This window comes from Oncorhynchus masou, chromosome 29, assembly GCF_036934945.1.
Source record: "Oncorhynchus masou masou isolate Uvic2021 chromosome 29, UVic_Omas_1.1, whole genome shotgun sequence".
Taxonomy (NCBI): domain Eukaryota; kingdom Metazoa; phylum Chordata; class Actinopteri; order Salmoniformes; family Salmonidae; genus Oncorhynchus; species Oncorhynchus masou.
The window spans coordinates 82,991,172-83,005,362 of record NC_088240.1 but is presented as its reverse complement, the minus strand read 5'-3'; the positions used below and the strand labels follow the sequence as shown (position 1 = coordinate 83,005,362).

General features: G+C 49.4%; 1 protein-coding gene across 4 annotated transcripts in view; it reads left to right on the top strand.

Annotated features, from left to right (window-relative positions):
* Nucleotides 1-134: 134 nt before the first annotated feature.
* The window catches only part of stx17 (syntaxin 17), a 28,710-nt gene continuing 14,653 nt past the window's right edge, over nt 135-14,191 (top strand). For all 4 annotated transcript variants that reach the window (XR_010452445.1, XR_010452444.1, XM_064946585.1 and 1 more), the window contains exons 1-6: nt 135-284; nt 844-1,039; nt 1,160-1,225; nt 7,174-7,366; nt 7,566-7,684; nt 7,836-7,886. Coding sequence is in view for 2 of the 4 variants with exons in the window: in XM_064946585.1 (XP_064802657.1) it covers nt 905-1,039; nt 1,160-1,225; nt 7,174-7,366; nt 7,566-7,684; nt 7,836-7,886 (564 nt within the window). In the remaining 2 variants the exon portion in view is untranslated. The remainder of the gene's footprint in view (nt 285-843; nt 1,040-1,159; nt 1,226-7,173; nt 7,367-7,565; nt 7,685-7,835; nt 7,887-14,191) is intronic.

Below are 14,191 nucleotides of genomic sequence, written 5' to 3'. Positions count from 1 at the left end.
CAAAAATGTATATGAAATCAGTCACTCATCTCTTGCTATAATATTCACTATTGAACTCAGAAAGGTTACTGTATAGGACTGCTGTAGATTCAGCCTCTAGGGGCGGACCGTTCTCTCTGTGGGCTAAGGTTTTAGATCGGAAGTAATTCGTCTGCGCGCAAGGAAGAAAGTTGTTTACAAACAGGAGGGAAAGTTGGACATGTAGCTAACTCGAGACAAACAGTTACGAAATAGCCTAGAAGAATGCATCTCCCAAGTTTTACACTCGTGGGTTTTTACTTTAAGTAAGTAATATGTTCACGGTTTGAAAATGAAATGTGATAGATTTAAAGTTTGAATGGTCAGCTGTGCTGGCTAGCTTGATAACATATTGTTAACGTTAACTCACCTGACAGACACAATATAACGTTATACCTGCCAGCTAGCTAGAGGATGATGCCTTACCTCGGTCAAAATGTGTTTTAATGTGTCATAATTACAGACATTTCTTCTCTCTGGAACAAGCAAAGTTTTCTGTTGTCATTTGTTCCCGGATGTTGTCGTTTAACGTCGTTAGTTAGCAAATAGCTCGAGACAGACTGAGACCCTGTTATTTAAACCTTGGGCACGAGGGGGTCAGCAAAAGCTCCCCACTAGCCAGCAATGGTATGTTGTGATGTGTTTGGCATTGGGTTACAAGGAGGTGTGTGTGTGTGTGTGTGTGTGTGTGTGTGTGTGTGTGTGTGTGTGTGTGTGTGTGTGTGTGTGTGTGTGTGTGTGTGTGTGTGTGTGTGTAAAACCGGTCACGTGGTTGTGTGTGGCACACTGATGTTTGATGTATACCTCCTCCCTCCTGTCTTCCAGGTAGCTGAGTAAGAGGAGCACGTGTGTATGGTTGCAGGTGTGAGAACACACCCGGGGTCAGATGTCAGGGAGGATGTCAGAGGAAGGGGGCAAGCTGACGCTGAGGCGTCTTGAAGGGCCAATCAACAAGTTCACTAAAGTAGCCCTGCCGACAGACCTAGAAAGACTACAGAGACACCACAGCAATATACTGAAGGTAACACACACATGTACTCACACACATATATACACACGCAAACTCACATCACCGACCATTGGAAGTTACAGAAGAACCACACACAGAGAAGCAGCAACTGAGCTTGTTATTGTCTTACAGTTCCAGCATAGTGGACAATGGGATCGCCTTCATCAGGAGCACATCAATGCCAGCCGCACTGTGCAGGTAAAACATAGACACACGCACACTGGCCTTGTGCTGAGTATATACAGTATGTTGTGACTGTGTGCTGTGTGCCTGCAGGAGATCAGGAGTGTGTATGTAAAATAGTGTGTGTGTGTGTAAAGTGCTGCACAGTGTGTTTTCACAATGACACCACCATGTCTCTGGAACTGAAGGATTCACCCCCACCTCCTTCCCTCACACACACACACACACACACACACACACACACACACACACACACACACACACACACACACACATACACACACTCAAAACACACCATTCCCCTCAAATCCCTTGGGAGGGGCAGTGTGCTTTCCTGTGTGGCGTGTGTGTGTTTCTGTCCTCTGGGCCGGGTGTGTGTAAGGAAGCTGAAGATGGGTGATGATACACAAGGACATGCAGCACAGATAGAGCCTAAGAGAAGTAGAGAGAGAGCAAGAAAGGCAGAGGGAAGCAGGGAAAGATCGAGTCACCCCTCACTCTCTAGGCAGGAAGTGGGCTCCTCTGCTTTCTGTATTTCTGTCTGCATGCCTCTATTTTCATCCATCACTCATCTATTCATCTCTTTCTCCTAACTGTGAATATTATTATAGACCCCCTCTCTGCTGCTCATCCCTTTGAGGGAATAGGTTAGGTAGTTTAGACAGCACACTACAGATCACTTCCACACTCCATTCCCCCAGGGTGTTGTCAATTAGGGTGATCGTCAGTCAGAGTACCAGCTCGGAGAGCCTACTGGTTTGATTTGGGGTCTTTTAGTTTGGGCGTGCCTTTGCTATTTTTCCTTCTTGAACATATTTATGTTTAGTCACCATCTGAACAAATAATAATCCACTTGGACCGGCCGACCAAGAGGTGAAGACGGAGCTGGCCCTGGACCTACGGTAAGGTCTCCTGGGTACATACATTCACACCTAGACGCATACGTTGATTTCTCAGGTTACAGACCAGTTAACTAGGCCTAAGACCCTCTAGACTTAGTGAGTGCAAAAATATTAGCAGGCGTGTGAATCGGTTTCGTAACGCCGTGTGTGTGTGTGTGTGTGTGTGTGTGTGTGTGTGTGTGTGTGTGTGTGTGTGTGTGTGTGTGTGTGTGTGTGTTGGTGTGGCAGGGCCTATTTAGCAACGTGTGCCTGGTTTCACTTTCTCCCTGGTGTTTACTGTGTGTTTGTCTGCAGAGATGGAGTCCTGCTGCTTCACATGCCTGTCTGTCCCCCACTGACTGACTGACTGACTGACAGAGTCACACACACACCGCTGACTGAGTGACTGACTATCATACAACGGTCTCAGGGTCCCACCCCCTCCCCTCCATATCCACTTCCCCCCCAGAGACAACAGCCTGAAAACACACAAATATGGACCAGTTACACACTCCTACACACCTTTCAATCAGTAGCCCGTAGTTCTGTAAACGCCTTTTGCCATTTTTAAAACCGATTTTTAATAAATCCTCTTCGATGTAAAGTCCCCTGTTTAGGGGACCTGCGTGGTTCTGATATCGGTTCTGACTGAAATATTTGCTTATAAATCGTTTGAGTTGGCTTGCATTGAGCAGTAGCCCTGATTTTTACAGACAAAGTAGTCAAATCAAATCACATTTTATTTGTCACATACACATGATTAGCAGATGTTAATGCGAGTGTAGCGAAATGCTTGTGCTTCTAGTTCCGACAATGCAGTAATAACCAACAAGTAATCTAACCTAACAATTCCACAACAACTACCTTATACACACAGTGTAAAGGAATAAAATAATATGTACATATAAATATATGAATGAGTGATGGTACAGAACGGCATAGGCAAGATGCAGTAGATGGTATCGAGTATAGTATATACATATGAGATGAGTAATGTAGGGTATGTAAACATTATATGAAGTGGCATTGTTTAAAGTGGCTAGTGATACATTTTTTACATCAATTTTTACATTATTAAAGTGGCTAGAATTGAGTCAGTATGTTGGCAGCAGCCACTCAATGTTAGTGATTGCTGTTTAACAGTCTGATGGCCTTGAGATAGAAGCTGTTTTTCAGTCTCGGTCCCTGCTTTGATGCACCTGTACTGACCTCGCCTTCTGGATGATAGCGGTGTGAACAGGCAGTGGCTCGGGTAGTTGTTGTCCTTGATGATCTTTATGGTCTTCTTGTGACATCGGGTGGTGTAGGTGTCCTGGAGGACAGGTAGTTTGCCCTTGGTGATGCGTTGTGCAGACCTCACTACCCTCTGGAGAGCCTTACGGTTGTGGGCGGAGCAGTTGCCGTACCAGGCGGTGATAATGTCCGACAGGATGCTCTCGATTGTGCATCTGTAAAAGTTAGTGAGTCTCCTACGCCTGTATGAAGCAGCATATGCCTGGAATCCTTACACCGTAATGTAGCGAGGGGGAGTGGTTTCATCACTCTACCAAATCAAATCAAATTTATTTATATAGCCCTTCGTACATCAGCTGATATCTCAAAGTGCTGTACAGAAACCCAGCCTAAAACCCCAAACAGCAAGCAATGCAGGTGTAGAAGCACAGTGGCTAGGAAAAACTCCCTAGAAAGGCCAAAACCTAGGAAGAAACCGAGAGAGGAACCAGGCTATGTGGGGTGGCCATTCCTCTTCTGGCTGTGCCGGGTGGAGATTATAACAGAACATGGCAAAGATGTTCAAATGTTCATAAATGACCAGCATGGTCGAATAATAATAATGCAGAACAGTTGAAACTGGAGCAGCAGCACGGTCAGGTGGACTGGGGACAGCAAGGAGTCATCATGTCAGGTTGTCCTGGGGCATGGTCCTAGGGCTCAGGTCCTCCGAGAGAGATAAAGAAAGAGAGAAATAGAGAGAGCATATGTGGGGTGGCCAGTCCTCTTCTGGCTGTGCCGGGTGGAGATTATAACAGAACATGGCCAAGATGTTCAAATGTTCATAAATGACCAGCATGGTCGAATAATAATAAGGCAGAACATTTGAAACTGGAGCAGCAGCACGGTCAGGTGGACTGGGGACAGCAAGGAGTCATCATGTCAGGTTGTCCTGGGGCATGGTCCTAGGGCTCAGGTCCTCCGAGAGAGAGAAAGAAAGAGAGAAGGAGAGAATTAGAGAACGCACACTTAGATTCACACAGGACACCGAATAGGACAGGAGAAGTACTCCAGATATAACAAACTGACCCAGCCCCCCGACACATAAACTACTGCAGCATAAATACTGGAGACTGAGACAGGAGGGGTCAGTAGACACTGTGGCCCCATCTGAGGACACCCCCGGACAGGGCCAAACAGGAAGGATATAACCCCACCCACTTTGCCAAAGCACAGCCCCCACACCACTAGAGGGATATCTTCAACCACATTAGGATCGATTTATAGCCAGTATTCTAAAATAATGAATAGATTTTAAACAAAACCCACTTTCTGTTTGTGATAGACAGACACTATATGAGATGAAAGGCCTAACGAGTTCAGGAAATATTCACAGTGATCGGTACAGACGTTTTGACCAAGAGACCTTTCGAAAATATGCTCATTTTCTCTAACAATAAATTTACAAAAATGTATTATACAGAAATCTTATAGTTAGTCGTTTTATAAATTGATTATCCTATATTTAGAACAAATAAGTAATTTCAAGCCTTATTTATACAGTTTAGTTAGAGGATATCCATCATATACAGTGGGGCAAAAAGTATTTAGTCAGCCACCAATTATGCAAGTTCTCCCACTTAAAAAGATGAGAGAGGCCTGTAATTTTCATCATAGGTACACTTCAACTATGACAGACAAAATGAGAAAAAAATCCAGAAAATCGCATTGTAGGATCTTTAATGAATTTATTTGCAAATTATGGTGGAAAATAAGTATTTGGTCAATAACAAAAGTTTATCTCACTACTTTGTTATATACCCAATGGTGGCAATGACAGAGGTCAAACGTTTTCTGTAAGTATTCACAAGGTTTTCACACACTGTTGCTGGTATTTTGGCCCATTCCTCCATGCAGATCTCCTCTAGAGCAGTGATGTTTTAGGGCTGTTGCTGGGTAACACGGACTTTCAACTCCCTCCAAATATTTTCTATGGGGTTGAGATCTGGAGACTGGCTAGGCCACTCCAGGACCTTGAAATGCTTCTTACGAAGCCACTCCTTCGTTGCCCGGTCAGTGTGTTTGGGATCATTGTCATGCTGAAAGACCCAGCCACATTTCATCTTCAATGCCCTTGCTGATGGAAGGAGGTTTTCACTCAAAATCTCACGATACATGGCCCCATTCCTTATTTCCTTTACACGGATCAGTCGTCCTGGTCCCTTTGCAGTAAAACAGCCCCAAAGCATGATGTTTCCACCCCCATGCTTCACAGTAGGTATGGTGTTCTTTGGATGCAACTCAGCATTCTTTGTCCTCCAAACACGACGAGTTGAGTTTTTACCAAAAAGTTCTATTTTGGTTTCATCTGACCATATGACATTCTCCCAATCTTCTTCTGGATCATCCAAATGCTCTCTAGCAAATTTCAGACGGGCCTGGACATGTACTGGCTTAAGCAGGGGGACACATCTGGCACTGCAGGATTTGAGTCCCTGGCGGCGTAGTGTGTTACTGATGGTAGGCTTTGTTACTTTGGTCCCAGCTCTCTGCAGTTCATTCACTAGGTCCCCCCGTGTGGTTCTGGGATTTTTGCTCACCGTTCTTGTGATCATTTTGACCCCACGGGGTGAGATCTTGCGTGGAGCCCTAGATCGAGGGAGATTATCAGTGGTCTTGTATGTCTTCCATTTCCTAATAATTGCTCCCACAGTTGATTTCTTCAAACCAAGCTGTTACCTATTACAGATTCAGTCTTCTCAGCCTGGTGCAGGTCTACAATTTTGTTTCTGGTGTCCTTTGACAGCTCTTTGGTCTTGGCCATGGTGGAGTTTGGAGTGTGACTGTTTGAGGTTGTGGACAGGTGTCTTTTATACTGGTAACAAGTTCAAACAGGTGCCATTAATACAGGTTACAAGTGGAGGACATAGTAGCCTCTTAAAGAAGAAGTTACAGGTCTGTGAGAGCCAGAAATCTTGCTTGTTTGTAGGTGACCAAATACTTATTTTCCACCATAATTTGCAAATAAATTCATTCAAAATCCTACAATGTGATTTTCTGGATTTTTTTCTCATTTTGTCTGTCATAGTTGAAGTGTACCTATGATGAAAATTACAGGCCTCTCTCATCTTTTTAAGTGGGAGAACTTACACAATTGGTGGCTGACTAAATACTTTTTTGCCCCACTGTAACATATTTGTATCATGTTTGTATCATGTTTGTGCTGTGTACTTGATCTTGTGTCTTGAAAAGTGACTACACCTCACCAGTCTAACTGTTTTACCAGAAAGGGGAAATTTGAACCGTAGAGATTGCAGCATTACTAGTTATTGTTTATGGCCCTCACATGGTAAATAATTACTTTAGGGGATTATGTAGATTACATTTAAGAGGTTTTAACCAACCTTCTCCAGCAGTGCAGAGAGTTCATTCACCTGTTAATGTTCTTATTGTTGATCTTTGTGTTGTGTTCTTTGTGTGTGTGTGTCTCTGTGTGTGTGTTGTCTGTGAAGCATATGCTAACAGGTCTTTAGCGTTCTGACAGTTGTGTCTCCTCGTGCCCATAGAAGCTCAATGCTAATTCAGTCTGCAGCTGTGTGTGTATGTTCGTTCATCATGTTTAATTAGCGTGGGAGCATCTATTGGTCATGACCTCCTGACCCCTGCCCTGGTCTGCCCTGGGGCTGATGGGTACAACCAGGGGAGGCGATCTGACACCCTCCTACTTCCCCTTCTCACTCCTCCTCCCAGCAGAGACACTGGAACCTGTCTGTCTGTATGAGGGTGTACTTCTCTCTCTCTCGTGCCTCTTTTTTAAATCTATCTGTTGGGAAGTTGAACCTCTCTCTCACTCTCCCTCCCTCTCTGTAGCAGTTGAGGGCTAATGTTAGAGAGATGGAGAAGCTGTGTGGATGTGTCCGCCCGGAGGACGGCCCCGCCCTAGAGAGGCTGGTTCAGCCAATCAGAGAACGAGCATCTGCTGCCACGCAAGACTTCCTACTCCTGCATTCTAACCCCGCCCCTCTGCCACAGGCACCACGCCTCCCAGACCACTCATCCTCAGGTAGCACCGCCACCTTCCCCTCTATTCAATACATCAGTTTATTTAATTCTATGGCAGCCATGTTAGCTCTTCCTTTATTGACCAATAAACCAACTAATAAATCATCTAAATGCTCATTATGAATTTGAGAATTTCAGAAGCAGTAACATGTCCAGATCTAAAGTTGGTCACTCTGGTTCTCACTGACCTTGTCCATTAGGTGGTTCCCATGGTGATGATGTGGGCAGGGAGCCCCCTCCTGTCAATCAAACGCAGCTCCTCCTCCCAGTGATCCCCCTCAACGAGAGTGCTGCTGAGTCCTGGGACACCCTGGAGGAGGTGGGAATATTTGGGCCCCTTGTACTGTATTCACAAATTGTCTTAATAATAGATTAAGAGATCATAATATTTATTCATGCCTTTAATATGTCATATAGTAGGTTTTTGTTTGTATTATTGTTGCTGTGTTAATATGAGTTTGTTTTGTCAGGACCTGAAGGAGCTTAGCGGTTTGGTGACAGAGTTCTCTCTGCTGGTCCATGTGAGTATGCTATGTACAGTGCATTCGGAAAGTATTCCCCTGGACTTTTCCCACATTTTGTTACGTTACAGCCTAATTCTACAATTGATTAAATTGTTTTCCTCATAAAACTACACACAATACCCCATAATGACAAAGCAAAAACTGTTTTGTAGGCATTTTTGCAAATAAAAACTGAAATATCACATTTCCTTAAGTATTCAGACCTTTTACTCAGTACTTTGTTGAAGCACCTTTGGCAGCAATTACAACATCAAGTCTTCTAGGGTATGACACTACAAGCTTGACACACCTTTATTTTGGGAGTTTCTTCCATTCTTCTCTAAAGATCCTCTCAAGCTCTATCAGGTTAGATGGGGAGCGTTGCTGCACAGCTATTTTCAGGTCTCTCCAGAGATGTCCGATCGGGTACAAGTCCGGGCTCTGGCTGGGCCACTCAATGACATTCAGAGACTTGTCCCGAAGCCACTCCTGTGTTGTCTTGGCTGTGTGGTTTTCATCAAGGATCTCTCTGTACTTTGCTCCGTTTATCGTTCCCTCAATCCTGACTAGTCTCCCAGTCCCTGCAACTGAAAAACATCCCCACAGCATGATGCTGTCGCCACCATGCTTCACCATAGTGATGGTGCCAGGTTTCCTCCAGGTGTGACGCTTGGCATTCAGGCCAAAGAGTTTAATCTTGGTTCAGCAGATCAGAGAATCTTGTTTCTCATGGTCTGAGAGTCCTTTAGGTGCCTTTTCAAATCAAATCAAATTTTATTGGTCACATACACATGGTTAGCAGATGTTATTGCGAGTGTAGCGAAATGCTTGTGGCAAACTCCAGGTGGGCTGTCATGTGCCTTTTCCTGCGGATTGGCTTCCGTTTGGCCACTCTACCATAAAGGCCTGACTGTTGGAGTGCTGCAGAGATGGTTATCCTTCTGGAAGGTTCTCCCATCTCCACAGAGGAACTCTGGAGCTCTGTCAGAGTGACCATCAGGTTCTTGGTCATCTTCCTGACCAAGGCCCTTCTCCCCTGATTGCTCAGTTTGGCTGGCTGGCCGATCGGCCAGCTCTAGGAAGAGTCTTGGTGGTGCCAAACTTCTTCCATTTAAGAATGATGGAGGCCACTGAGATCTTCAATGCCGCAGACATGTTTCGGTACTCATCCCCAGATCTGTGCCTCGACACAATCCTGTCTCGGGGCTGTACGGACAATTTCTTCAACCTCATGGCTTGGTTTTTGATCTGACATGCACTGTCAACTCTGGGACCTTAAATAGACAGGTCTGTGCCTTTTCAAATCATGTCCAATCAATTGAATTTGCCACAGGTGGACTCCAATCAAGTTGTAGAAACATCTCAAGGATGATCAATGGAAACAGGATATACCTGAGCTCCATTTCGAGGCTCATAGCAAAGGGTCTGAATACTTGTGAAATTAGCAAAAAAACAACAACATAAAAAACTAGTCATTATGGGTTATTGTGTGTAGATAGATGAGGATAATTTTTTTAAAGTTAATCCGTTTAAGAATAAGGTTGTAACATAACAAAATGTTGAAAAGGAGAAGGGGTCTGAATACTTCCCGAATGCAATGTATGTTCTGTGTGTGTTTGATTGAGAGCTGACAAGGTCAGCAGACAATGCTTTTCTGATGTCTAATGAGACAGGATGAATGACAGGGACAGGGCTACGTAACACAGATAGCCTGCTGCGGCTACGCTAACCATGCTGCTAGCACACAGGGCAGTGAGGGCACTGACAGACAGTGTAGTGAGCGACAGCTAGCCTAGCGTCTGTCTGTCTGGTTGGATTCATGCTGGGGCTCCTTAGAGAGCAGGTCACAGCACACCACAGGTTACTGGAGTTGGGCTGCAGGCAGGTGTACTGCTGGGGGAGGGGGGATGGTAGAAAATGGGCCATAGGGGAGAGGTGGGAGACGAGAGAGGATAGGAGAGAAGGGGGCTGTGTGTCCATGGGGAGTAGAGAGGAGAGAGAGTGCCGTGGGAGAGAACACAGGCAACAGGGCGTATGGTGGGCCAGGAGGAAAACATACGACTCCGATTATCACACTATCCCCTGGGAACGAAAGAGCAATAGGAGGGAGAGTGAGAGGAAGGGAGGGCTTAAACATGGTGAGAGAGGAGGGCAGAAAGAAGTGTAGAAAGAGAGATTTAGGGAGGTAGAGACGAGACCGAGAGGAGATTGTTTTGAAGGAAAGAGCATAAAGATGTTTTAGTGCTGTGGTCTCTCTGGGGTGACCGGTGTCGTTCAGGGACCAATACGCAGCCTCTCAACCACAGGGTAAACACTGCTGTGTGTCGGTGTTTGTACCTGCCTGGGGATTTGAGAGAGAGAGAGAGAGGGAGGGAGGGGGACAGAGACCGGCAAGTTGAGATGTTCAGACGCAGCCTGCTAGTGTCTGACTGAAGCACTCACCTCCCCCTGTTACACTGGCTGGAGCCTAGAAGCTTCACATCCACCAACAACCATACATACATCTGGGATTTAAAGGGAGGGAGGGTGAAGAAATGGGAACCGAAGTGAACATGAGAGTGGGGGAGAGATGTGAGGACTGAGGAGAGGAGTAAAGGTGTCAGCATGCTTCGGGTCAGAATGAGTGTGCTCGCATAATCCCTTTTAAAGACCTTTGTTTGAAGTACCAAGCAGATCTTAGTCGAACAATTTTACATCCAAGATGTTTGGTGCGGTCTCCCTGAATGACATCAAACATTTAATTGAAGAATCCCTACTGTTGACCAATCACAGGTGAAGGGGCGTAGACTTCAGCTACCGACTCCGGCATGCCTGGAGAAAATGTTTTGTTAGCACGGCCGGAAAAAGCCCTCACTGAAGACCAAAACTAACAAAAGCGTTACAATATGCCGTCATAATATATGCACGGCTGGGAAGCATGCAGACACCTTAAGGGAGAGGAGAATGATGGAGGGAGGGAGGGGACTGTAACGGAGAGGAGGGAGGGGACTGTAACGGAGAGGAGGGAGGGGACTGTAACGGAGAGGAGGGAGGGGACTGTAACGGAGAGGAGGGAGGGGACTGTAACGGAGAGGAGGGAGGGAGGGGAGGGGACTGTAACGGAGAGGAGGGAGGGGACTGTAACGGAGAGGAGGGAGGGGACTGTAACGGAGAGGAGGGAGGGGACTGTAACGGAGAGGAGGGAGGGAGGGGACTGTAACGGAGAGGAGGGAGGGAGGGGACTGTAACGGAGAGGAGGGAGGGAGGCAGGGGACTGTAACGGAGAGGAGGGAGGGAGTGAGGGAGGGGACTGTAACGGAGAGGAGTGAGGGAGGGGACTGTAACGGAGAGGAGGGAGGGAGGGGACTGTAACGGAGAGGAGGGAGGGAGGGGACTGTAACGGAGAGGAGGGAGGGAGGGGACTGTAACGGAGAGGAGGGAGGGGACTGTAACGGAGAGGAGGGAGGGGACTGTAACGGAGAGGAGGGAGGGGACTGTAACAGAGAGGAGGGAGGGAGGGGACTGTAACGGAGAGGAGGGAGGGAGGGGACTGTAACGGAGAGGAGGGAGGGAGGGAGGGGACTGTATGGAGAGGAGGGAGGGAGGGAGGGGACTGTAATGGAGAGGAGGGAGGGGACTGTAACGGAGAGGAGGGAGGGGACTGTAACGGAGAGGAGGGAGGGAGGGGACTGTAACAGAGAGGAGGGAGGGAGGGGACTGTAACGGAGAGGAGGGAGGGAGGGGACTGTAACGGAGAGGAGGGAGGGAGGGGACTGTAACGGAGAGGAGGGAGGGGACTGTAACGGAGAGGAGGGAGGACTGTAACAGAGAGGAGGGAGGGAGGGGACTGTAACAGAGAGGAGGGAGGGAGGGGACTGTAACGGAGAGGAGGGAGGGAGGGAGGGGACTGTAACGGAGAGGAGGGAGGGAGGGGACTGTAACGGAGAGGAGGGAGGGGACTGTAACGGAGAGGAGGGAGGGGACTGTAACGGAGAGGAGGGAGGGGACTGTAACGGAGAGGAGGGAGGGAGGGGACTGTAACGGAGAGGAGGGAGGGAGGGAGGGGACTGTAACGGAGAGGAGGGAGGGAGGGGACTGTAACGGAGAGGAGGGAGGGGACTGTAACGGAGAGGAGGGAGGGAGGGGACTGTAACGGAGAGGAGGGAGGGAGGGGACTGTAACGGAGAGGAGGGAGGGAGGGGACTGTAACGGAGAGGAGGGAGGGAGGGGACTGTAACGGAGAGGAGGGAGGGAGGGGACTGTAACGGAGAGGAGGGAGGGAGGGGACTGTAACGGAGAGGAGTGAGGGAGGGGAATGTAACGGAGAGGAGTGAGGGGACTGTAACGGAGAGGAGGGAGGGGACTGTAACGGAGACGAGGGAGGGGACTGTAACGGAGAGGAGGGAGGGAGGGGACTGTAAATGGAGAGGAGGGAGGGGACTGTAACGGAGAGGAGGGAGGGAGGGGACTGTAACGGAGAGGAGTGAGGGAGGGGAATGTAACGGAGAGGAGGGAGGGAGGGGACTGTAACGGAGAGGAGGGAGGGAGGGGACTGTAACGGAGAGGAGGGATGGAGGGGACTAACGGAGAGGAGGGAGGGAGGGGACTGTAATGGAGAGGAGGGAGGGAGGGGACTGTAACGGAGAGGAGGGAGGGAGGGGACTGTAACGGAGAGGAGGGAGGGAGGGGACTGTAACGGGAGAGGAGGGAGTGAGGGGACTGTAACGGAGAGGAGGGAGGGAGGGGACTGTAACGGAGAGGAGGGAGGGAGGGGACTGTAACGGAGAGGAGTGAGGGAGGGGACTGTAACGGAGAGGAGTGAGGGAGGGGAATGTAACGGAGAGGAGTGAGGGGACTGTAACGGAGAGGAGGGAGGGGACTGTAACGGAGACGAGGGAGGGGACTGTAACGGGAGAGGAGGGAGGGAGGGGGACTGTAAACGGAGAGGAGGGAGGGGACTGTAAACGGAGAGGAGGGAGGGGACTGTAACGGAGAGGAGTGAGGGGACTGTAACGGAGACGAGGGAGGGGACTGTAACGGAGAGGAGGGAGGGAGGGGACTGTAAACGGAGAGGAGGGAGGGGACTGTAAACGGACAGGAGGGAGGGGACTGTAACAGAGAGGAGAGAGGGGACTGTAACGGAGAGGAGGGAGGGGACTGTAATGGAGAGGAGTGAGGGGAGGGGACTGTAACGGAGAGGAGTGAGGGAGGGGACTGTAACGGAGAGGAGGGAGGGGACTGTAACGGAGACGAGGGAGGGGACTGTAACGGAGAGGAGGGAGGGAGGGGACTGTAAACGGAGAGGAGGGAGGGGACTGTAAACGGAGAGGAGGGAGGGGACTGTAACGGAGAGGAGGGAGGGAGGGGACTGTAACGGAGAGGAGGAAGGGAGGGGACTGTAACGGAGAGGAGGGAGGGAGGGGAGGGGACTGTATGGAGAGGAGGGAGGGAGTGAGGGAGGGGACTGTAACGGAGAGGAGTGAGGGAGGGGACTGTAACGGAGAGGAGGGAGGGAGGGGACTGTAACGGAGAGGAGGGAGGGAGGGGACTGTAACGGAGAGGAGGGAGGGGACTGTAACGGAGAGGAGGGAGGGAGGGGACTGTAACGGAGAGGAGGGAGGGAGGGGACTGTAACGGAGACAAGGGAGGGGACTGTAACGGAGAGGAGGGAGGGAGGGGACTGTAAACGGAGAGGAGCGAGGGGACTGTAAACGGAGAGGAGGGAGGGGGCTGTAACGGAGAGGAGGGAGGGGACTGTAACGGAGAGAAGAGAGGGGACTGTAATGGAGAGGAGGGAGGGAGGGGACTGAAACAGAGAGGAGGGAGGGGACTGTAACGGAGAGGAGGGAGGGAGGGGACTGTAACGGAGAGGAGGGAGGGAGGGGACTGTAACGGAGAGGAGGGGGGAGGGGAATGTAACGGAGAGGAGGGAGGGGACTGTAACGGAGAGGAGGGAGGGAGGGGACTGTAACGGAGAGGAGGGAGGGAGGGGACTGTAACGGAGAGGAGGGAGGGAGGGGACTGTAACGGAGAGGAGGGAGGGGACTGTAACGGAGAGGAGGGAGGGAGGGGACTGTAACGGAGAGGAGGGGGGAGGGGACTGTAACGGAGAGGAGTGAGGGAGGGGAATGTAACAGAGAGGAGTGAGGGGACTGTAACGGAGAGGAGGGAGGGGACTGTAACGGAGACGAGGGAGGGGACTGTAACGGAGAGGAGGGAGGGAGGGGACTGTAAACGGAGAGGAGGGAGGGGACTGTAAACGGAGAGGAGGGAGGGGACTGTAACGGAGAGGAGTGAGGGGACTGTAACGGAGACGAGGGAGGGGACTGTAACGGAGAGGAGGG